This window comes from Leuresthes tenuis, unplaced genomic scaffold (assembly GCF_036924035.1).
Source record: "Leuresthes tenuis unplaced genomic scaffold, fLeuTen1.0.hap1 SCAF_6, whole genome shotgun sequence".
In the NCBI taxonomy this organism is placed as follows: Eukaryota; Metazoa; Chordata; class Actinopteri; order Atheriniformes; family Atherinopsidae; genus Leuresthes; species Leuresthes tenuis.
This window is the reverse complement of record NW_027325360.1, coordinates 11,727,180-11,737,039: the sequence shown is the minus strand read 5'-3', so window position 1 is coordinate 11,737,039 and position 9,860 is coordinate 11,727,180. Positions and strand designations below refer to the sequence as shown.

At 39.8% G+C, this 9,860-nt stretch overlaps 1 protein-coding gene across 1 annotated transcript; it reads right to left on the bottom strand.

Annotated features, from left to right (window-relative positions):
* Window positions 1-1,915: 1,915 nt before the first annotated feature.
* On the bottom strand, window positions 1,916-9,575 carry LOC140309665 (uncharacterized). The gene is made up of 2 exons (XM_072387611.1): window positions 9,431-9,575; window positions 1,916-7,001 (listed from the first exon to the last, which is right to left on the bottom strand). The coding sequence occupies exon 2, from the start codon at window positions 6,992-6,994 to the stop codon at window positions 5,798-5,800; it is 1,197 nt and encodes a 398-aa protein (XP_072243712.1). The 5' UTR covers window positions 6,995-7,001; window positions 9,431-9,575; the 3' UTR covers window positions 1,916-5,797.
* Between the last annotated feature and the right edge of the window lie 285 nt (window positions 9,576-9,860).

Sequence of the window (9,860 nt, the reverse complement as noted above, 5' to 3'; positions counted from 1 at the left end):
TTGGCTCGTATGCACACAGCTTTACTGAATTAAGGTTTTGTAGGTTTTCATGTTAAAAGGGAGAGATAAATGTGCTTCCATGTTTAATTTTATTTCAATAAAAACAAAAAACATTTGTGTTGATTTTTTTTTTCCCCCACAACTTGACCTAAACTATCAAAACATTTTCCACACAAGTTGAAAAATCAACTCAGGTGAATAAATTAGACAATATTATATCTGGTTATTTTTTAAGTGATACAATATTACACAGTGGCTTTCTCTTTGCAGCCCTGTCATGCACACCATTTTGGTTCAGTGTTTGCCTGTTTGGTGAACTGATTGGAGGCTACAGCTGTTCAGGAGTTACACCGAGTTCCTCTGTGACCTTACAGAAGACCTTCAACCACTGCTGGTCAGGATAACAATCCTTCTCAGTTCCCTCCATTTGTTCATCTGCCTTGAGTTTTATGTCGATATTCCAAAGTACATTTAACATAAAGTGCTACACAGTAAAGGGCAAAAGACATCCACACGTAAATTAACTTCTTTAAGCATCGTATTATTTTCATCCTTCATGTAAATATCTCCTTGTATCCAAATTCAAGAGATTTTGGATACAAGAGATGCTACATTATATAAAATCTTTTGGTTTCCACTTGATCATGAAAAGCTTTATTGTGAGAATGCTGTAAAGCATGCGTGGGAGTTTCAATATATCCTGGATATCTTTACTTCTTTACAAAGTTTGACAACCCAACCCCTTTTTCTTTCCAAATTCAGGATAAGTGTGTGGTCATGCATGTAAAACAGGTTAAGCTATTCTTAAGGTAGCCTACATGAGAAAGATTCCATTCTAAATAGGCTGTTCCAAATTATATTTGTACCAAATACAGAACAAACATAGAAGGGATTCAAAGCAGTAACTGGCTTATTATAAAAAGTTAATTTCTAGTCATCCATGGCAACTAAACCATTTTGAGACGACCGATAGCTATTTTTGGATCACAGCAAACTTGTAAAAAAAAAAAAAAAAAAAAAAAGTCAGAAGAAAAATGGAACTTATTGTTTGTTAATCTTCAGACGTTCTACCTATGGAAGAAGGGGAAAAAAAGGTGTTAAGTATTACAGAAGCTCAGCTGGGTTCAGATATTAATTTAAAATGAGACATAAGAGTTTTTCATCTTTTCATTGGTTTTGAAGCTCCATTTTGTTCACAGTCTTCTGATTCTTCTTACAGCGCAGTTGTATCCTGTGCACTCAACATGGAAGCTCTTCAAATCTCATCTAGGATGTCAGAAGTTAAGAAGGCAGGCCGTATTTTTACATGACCATTTTAAGAATGTTTACATGTAAACTGGATTTATAAGAGAGAATAAGTGAAAGATGAGGCACACCTGCCGGCTCATTGGAAATCAGGCAACAATCTGTGGGAACAGATTATGGAGGGAAAAAGTTTTAATTTCTGTACTCGGTTTCCTTTGTGAATGAAAAATAAGTTTATCTTTGTAACCTGGAATAATTAGTTCCATAAACTTCAAATTTATCGGCTTCTCCGTAACAAACAGGCGCATTTACGCATTTTGCGGCCTTAAAGCTGCTGAATTAGAGGTGGATTGTGGCCCTCTCCAGCTCGCTCAAACCTGTCTGTGAGCACACGCAGCTTTACCAGAAAAAAACGCCTTTTTTAAATAAACATTACCCGGAAGCTACACCATGTCCAAATAAAACTTATTTCTTACCCGTTGGGATAAACTTCCAGTCCTCTGCAGCCGAAAACAACTAGTTTTTTCTAGTTATTATTGTTTGTGGTCTAATTCATACGAAAACTAAAAAACATCCACCTATTGACTATTTCATCGTCAGTTTTCACTGCAAACGTTAAACTAAAGGCAAAACTTAACTCATCGCGTAATAAAGCAAATATACTCAAAAGTGGGTTTGTAAAGTTTATTAGACAAATTTATCAGACAAGCAAAAAGTGCAAAACAATCCCCAGTAGTCAGCAGAACGTCCATTAGTACAGTAAATATGTCCTCCGATAGGAAACAACTCAGTAGGTCATTTGTATCAACAACTTGTTACAACCCAAAGATATTTTCTTCTTTAACTGCACAGTTAATGTTGTAACATCGACAATGACAGTCACACAAATCCTGAACTTTTCCAAAACCCACAGTATCCAGCAGTCTAAATTCACTTATTCAGGACATAGTCCTGTGGGTTTAGGATTATTGAGACATGTGCCTTTTCAAATACATTTAAGACCAGACCAAAGATCATTTCAACTACATACAGACACATCAAAGACACATAGGAGGTTTTTTTTGTTTGCTTTTTAAAAAAAACTTTCAGAGTGAATGGTCAGAGCTTACATGAATGTGCGTGTAAACATTTCAATGCAAAGTCATGCAGTATTGAAATGAGTTCTGGGTATTTTGCTTTATATTCCTTTTAACTGCCTGCTGTGGAAATAAAAATAAAATAAAATCACGTAGGTAGTCAAACACATTTCAGTGCAAACTGCAAGAACAAAGCATAGACTGCATATAAGAAGAGAAAGGAATCATCATGATGTCAGCTGTGGAATGCTGTTCTGAAGCCTCAATTTGGCATTTGACCATCAGCGAATTGCTCTTCTTGAAACCATAAGTGATCATTATTTAGTGCAGCTGGAGAGTGATATTTTTTAATAGTCAGTGATAGTTTTAATGTCTAGTTAATTGTGGAACCATCAGTACTTAGTATTACATATGAGATGTCGATGTTCAAGCCAGAGATGTGCAGGAGCCATGAGTTGAACTTATGTGGACTTCCACATGACTTTTGACAGCAAGTGACAATGTCCAGTTCTTTTTAATTTGACTGTTTTACAATGCTGACAAACATCAGGTACGCCCTCTCTCAAGCAACACGGTAAGCACTGCCCTGTTACATAAAGTGCTTTGTGTTTCCATTAAACTGACAAGCAAATATTTTAGATGTAGCAAAAGCATGAAAGAAAGAGTCGGTCACGATGACATCTGAGAGAAAAAGATGGAGAAGGCGTCAAGATAATTCATTCTTGCCAGCTGCACAGAAAAACAGTGGTGAAACAACTAATATTTCTATCAAATTAGAATTCACATTTACTCGCTCACTGCCCGGATAGCTGCTACATCTTATTTGGTATAGATCATTCTCAATCAAACAATGACCATGCCAAATGTTTTGGCATATGTCCATCAAATGTGTTGTAAAAATAAAAAAAGAAAGAAAGAAAATTAACAGTTTGTTTACAGCAAAAACTCCAGAGAGCGCCTTTAGAGCGTAATCAGCTGCTATGACTAAAAACATTCCTGTACCAGTATGAATGCAGCACACTGCACATAAACACAGCTGGCAGTGTGGGATAACATTCAGTTGAGTTTGGACATGCGAGATGTTACAATTTAAGAGCACTTCTGTGATCTCAAACTACTCCAGAAAGTGGAGAAAAGAGGCAAAAGAGTGGAGAGCAGGAAAAATAGAGACGAGTAGAGGAAAAGATCAGGAAAGACCCAACACACTGTACAAAGAAGAGATGGGACATGAGTAGAAATGGCAGAAAAAGAGTGGAGCAAAAAAAAAACCCAAAACACTCTTTGCTCACAGTTACCTTAATCAAACAAGGACAAAAAGATTTATGTGAGATCTGGATATGATTATAGTCCGCTTATGTTTTGTTGTGAATACATGAGTAAATATTATCTGTTGCAAATAATAATGCTTACAGCGTAACATTTCTGTCTACATCACTGATATAATAGTTAAAGATTAACAGACACGTAAGAGCCCTGTAATACCTGATCATTTCAGAACATGCTGCTTTCCGATTCTTTGGACTGCCCACACAGTTAAAGCAGTCACCTCGCACTTGAAAAACGTCCCTTATTCCAAAGCGGTATATTTACAGACCTTCACCGAGACGCCAGCCCCACAGGCTCAAGCCAACCCTATGAAATGCTTCTTATATGGAGACTAAGGCTACGATCACACTGCAGGTCTTAATGCACAATTCTGATTTCTTGCTCAAATCCGATTTTTTTGTTTGGCTGTTCACCTTACGTCTTTAAATGTGGCCTGTCTACGGATTGCTGTGTGAACAGCACACGCTCCTCAAGTGGCCCGCATGCGTAGTTGATCATTGATGACATCACGCCCATAGACCACGCCAATATTGTGTTTACGGAAGCGACCATGGCAACGGCAAATGGTGTTGTATGGCTTAATGCGAAAAATATTGTCTGGCGGTCATGTTAATGATGGCTCTATGCTCTAAGCAATAACCGAAACATCCGCACAGAGAAGTATTTGGATGCGGCGTCGGAGCCAGGAGTGGTGAGATCAGGTTGTGGCTGGTTACACGGAGCAAGAATTCTTCCAGAACTTTAGAATGTCGAGGAATACCTTTCATCACATTTGTCAGCGCCTCTCCCCCGAGACTTTCAAGAGGAGACGCTCAGGAGATCCATCTCCTTGAGAAAGCGAGTGGGAGTGGGGCTATATTGGGTCACAACGGGGGTGGGTTACCACACCTTGGTCGACCTGTTTGGCATCGCAAAGTCCTGAGTTTGCACTATTGTGGCTCCCGCCTGTGGCACGCTTTATTTTCTTTTTTCAATTAACTTTATTTGTCATTCATTTACAAAACAGTGCAGCGCGGGTCAGAATGATGTCAAAGTCGCATTAAATGCGACCTGGCTGCTCAGATTGCGGTCGCATTCAAAAAAGTCTGATATGTATCCAATTCAGTACCACATTTAAAAGTGGCCCAATTCTTATTCGAAAATGTCAGATTCAATGTGACTCGTGCTGTTCACTCAGTCAAAAGCAATATGGGTCACATATTAGCGAAAAAAAATCGGATTCAGGTCACTTGCAACTGCAGTATGAACATAGCCAAAAAGACAAAGACCAACGTCACCCCTTCTTTTTTCCTTTGAACATAAATTAGAATAGACTCAGAAAGTTATAAATATAAATAAGTAGATTTACAGTAATTTGACTCAAGAGGCCTTGAATTCCTTGTAATCATAAAAATGTTACAGGTGTATAGTGAATGTTGGTGTACCGTTATCGATCGTTTCTCTTTGTTTTCTTCCTGATCTTTAATACACATTTCTGTGCCATGCGGTCCACTGTGGATCCCAGCATCAATCTTAATAGTCAGTATTAAAACAAAAAGGGCCGGCTAAGAATTCTGAATAATAAATTAATAAAATAAAAATGTCAGCGGTTTGCTTGAATGTAACGTCACACTGTTTTCTGGTGGCTGTCACAGGACGCATGTCCCTCATGGAATATACCATGAAGGTCATTTAGTCTTTTATAAATTTGTGCCGGCAGTGTACTCAGCCTTTCTGTCCCAAACAGTTTATTATAAATTTAGGGGTGCCAGTACAGTACTTATCTGTGATGCATTATAGCACGATTAAGCTGATAAAAAGCTAACAATTGGACTTCAGCTCAGCATTAGGAAAAAAGTCTACTTCTCCCTGTCATCTGACAGCGAATGCCAACCTTCGTTGTGTGCTATGTAATGACCAAAACATTAGAGACTGAATAATGGTTTTCTTTCCAATATTACAATAATTCACTGGACTGCCCCGGTTGTGAAAACTATATTACTGGTCCTTGAAAAGTCACTTAAAGTTTTTCCGATTCTTTGTGTGAAACTGTGTTGGATCTTTAAAAGGAGCCTTAGTTGTAAGAGATTTCTCTCTAATTAATTCCCATCATCTTTCACATTTTCTTTCCAGAGGCACATTCCCGGACACTTCCCCTGCAAATCAAGACTTTAATGCAGTAACATTAGGATGTTGCTATTAATTACCGTCAATATAGTACTGATAACCACAGCTAAAAGCCCCTGGAAACCCATCTTCAGTCCTTGAGCCTCTCCAGTCTGTCTCACCAAGTACTTTTCCGAGTAAACCATGTACAACTCCACGCATTTCTTGGCCTTCAGCTGCTCGATCAGAGCCGGGTAGCCGATTTCCACAATGCTGACTGTATCATCTTCAGCGCTGCTAATGGTCTGTGAAGCTCGTGGTACAGAACCTGCTTCAGGATGATTTAAAGGATGCGGCGTTGAAGGTGCAGAAGTCAACAAGGTTTCGGTCTTTGTTGAGTTGCTGCCTGTGTCACTGTCTGAAGATGAGGGGACTGTATTAGAGTTAGTAGTCTTAACTGTAGTTGTGGAACTGACTGGTTTGTCTCTTGGCTTGTGACTGGATGGTTGCAGGATGTCTGTCCTCTTCATGCAGGAGACCATGTAGTTTTCATATGTCTGAGGGGGTGGGATGTAGTGATAGTCTCTGCTGTAGTCGTTAGTGTCAGACGACTGAGTACCATATTTCTTGTACATGTAGTTGTTATAGTAGTACTCCTCCTGGGGATTGCGGAAGTGGAAATTAGGACGTTGGAACCTTCCTAATCCATAGCCCACTGCCATTCCTGCTACAGCCCCTCCACCTGCTGCCATTACTGCACTGCGTCCAAACCCTTTGGATTGGGCGTTGGGATAAACTCCCATTGCCTGGACTGATTGGGAAAATGGAGAGCCACCCCTGGCACCATAGCCCCCATAACCAAAGGAACCACCATAGCGAGGGCTCAAGACTTTGTTTCTTGGGTTATTGTTGATGTATCCACCTGGGTAACCCCCATTACTACCATAGCTACCATAACCTCCTCCATATGGGGACCCTCTTGCAGGATACTGGTTATAGTAGCCACCTCCACCCTGCTGCCTGGGGTAGCCTTGATTGCCTCCTTGGTTATTTTGTGTGGGCTGTTTAGGATATCCACCATGAGAGGTAGAGCCCTGGTTATGTTTGTTGCCTGTATTGGTGTGGGTGTTACCTCGGTTGGATGTAGGGAACTTTTTTGTGCTGAAGCTTTTCCCGAGCCCTCCTCCTTTCTTAGCAAGTAAAAAAGGGGTATGAAACAAAAGAAGTGAAAGACACAGCACAGACGGGAAATTCAGCATCATCTTCACTCTGTAAGGAAGGAGACAGGTTAAAATATATGTTAATAATACTTGGACAGCATTATTTTACAATAATAAACGTATGGGCTGCTGTGTGCTGTTGTTCAGTCATGTATTCCATGAACTTGTTCTGTTAAGCCAAGCATTTACTCGGAGCATCAATACAATTTTGCATCATGCAGCTTTTCCCACCCAATTCACCATAATGTTTCAACACATAGCTGTTGGCTGTAAGGTTGAGCTGAAATAACATTGTTCACTTAGGACCTTGATACCATTGCAAGCAGCTATGCATTACTCTGGATGCATGGGTGGCAGGTTATTTCATTAAGTGGTGGGGCAAACTTGGAGAGATACACAATTAATATTGAATTCAGAGAAAAAAATAGCTTCACATTTCCTTCGCAAACTATTTTTGGGCGATTTAAAGTCTAGTATGAGGGATTTTGTTCCATAACAGCGAAATTGCCGACTATGAACATGGTAGTGCAATGTTGGCAGAGGTTGTGTAGGAGGACCTGCATCTCCTGTAAATAAAAGTTATATATTTAAGGTAAAGAAAACAATAATTCTGAGAAGATGAATATTCATTTGACCTGAACTGGAAGTTGAAGGTCCTGCCAAACAACTCACTGGAAGTGTTTTTTACTAGGAATCAAAGGAATTGTTTCTCTTTTCCTCCAATAGTTTTCCTCAGTTCCTTCCCGTTCTGGTCAATAGCTCCACTGCCACACCTGCCACCTAACTATTATCCTCAGCTGCTACCACTCATGAATCAGAGTCACTGTCAGATCCTCGCCGTTACCACCTTGTTTTCCCTGTCAGGTCTTGGTCAGTCAGGTTTTGTTGCCTCTTAGGCTTTTGTTTGATCAGTTCAGGTTCACAGTGTTCCAGCTTGGCAGCGCATTTTGTCACAGCTTCAAAATAAATCAAGTTCTTCAACAGCCTCCTGTCTGAATCCGTGTCAGCATTCGGGTCCTCATTTCACCACTGACCCTGACACACAGTGCCTGATTCCGAAAATGATGGAAAAATTTGGTGTTTGTGACACGTTGAAGTGGCTGCCACATTTTAGCTGGCTGAAAAGGGGGTTAAAAGATGCCTTGAAGAAAGGACATTACTTGCTCTTCAATTATCAACCGTCCTGGTTGGTGCTCACTAAGTGGAGACAAAATGGCGGAAGCAGAACAAGAACTTTGCTTCCTGTGATTAAATTATGTAGAGGCTTTTTCTCCACTTGTTCCATTACTCAGGCGCCTGTGTCCGAGTGTCTGGCTTGTAAATCAATTTTCTTTTATAATGCATATTGTTTATGAGATAAAAATTAATATAAATTTTTTCATCACTGCATAGAGTGTATGGTTCAGTTATATAAATCAATATTTTGCAATAGTTTTCAAAGCAGTAATCATTTTCATCCTTTTTATATTTATAAGTAAGGACTTTCAGGAAAATATTTACCCTGTTAAATCACTTATCTCATGGTTATTATCATATCCCAGAGTCAAAGCAACATAAAAACACAAACTGACTCGCTGAAATACTGATTCAATCATCCATATATCCAGCAAAATCTCTTTTTTTCTAACTTATTTTTCCTCCTTCATCTATAATTATGAAAAGTGTCGGTGGTCATGACCATTATAACGCTACACCGTAAGGCACAATGAGTTGCATTGATGTCAATATTTGAAATACTAAGAAAAGTGAGAAAGCTGTTGGCTGTGGGTCAGTCAGCAGGTGTTTCCATTGTGTAATCTGTTGGTCTATGAATGGTTCAATGTTTGCCGTCAAGCAGATGTGGCAGTTAAACACAAGGCAGTGTCCACAGAAACATAATCAGAAAAGAAACCATCTGTGACTTTAAGTTTAGTCCTGATGTAGCCGCAGATCTTTGCCCAGGAGCTGATGAATGTACACTTGAACCACTCCGCTCTCACGAAGGTCAAAGCTGACTTGTCGGGTAAATATCCACCTATGATCTCATGAAAAAACATTAGGACATAAGGCCAGGGTCTGGCTTTTAAATGACTGACTCTCTCCTCTGAAGGTAAACCAGTCAAAGCAGTGCAGGCTAGGTGTGGCATCGACAGTTCACCCTAACAGAGCCCGGGAGGTCTTGTGAGAACATCTGATGCGTCACCCTTTGATCTGAATAAGATTAAGAATGAAAAAAGCAGCTCTAAAGATTGCCTTTATATTCATAATAGCTCTTTGGAGGTAATAGTGTAACCTATTAAGCACAGGGCTTCAATGTATGACCGCTACAAAACTTCTGCGTTCAATTAGAAGATGGAGCATACCAGGTAACTATTACATTACCCCCGCTGAGGTCATATCCATTATATTTTATGATAAAGAGGTGATCGCTCGAGGACTGAACAGAGTGCGTTTTATTTGCCAAATGGAAAGATGCGGCCACTTTGAATGCAACCTTACCTTGAGTAATGTCTGTCGGTTGTCCACTTTTCGCCTTATTTTGTCTCTGAGAGCCTCCAGGTGACTGTTTACCTCCTCGGAGTTGATGTAAACGTTTCCACCGTCTGGACTCAGCTGCTTGACTGACGTAAAGCCGAAATGTCGGTCGCCTGGAAACAGAGGACTGGGGCGGGGCTTGATTTGACTCATAACCCTGCTGCTCGAGCCATGTGATCATGCATGTTTGATGTGGAAAATCACAACCCATAAACAGTGGTACTATGAGGGGAAAGTAAAGCGGGTTTACTCGTGTTATTTTGCTGTGTCACTTTCTTTTTACCTTATACATGAAATACAGTGAAACACATTTAAATCCTCACTCAGAACAGAACCATATCATTCTCTCTTCCAAATCAATTTTTTTTAAGGTTATATCACATTTAAATGTGTT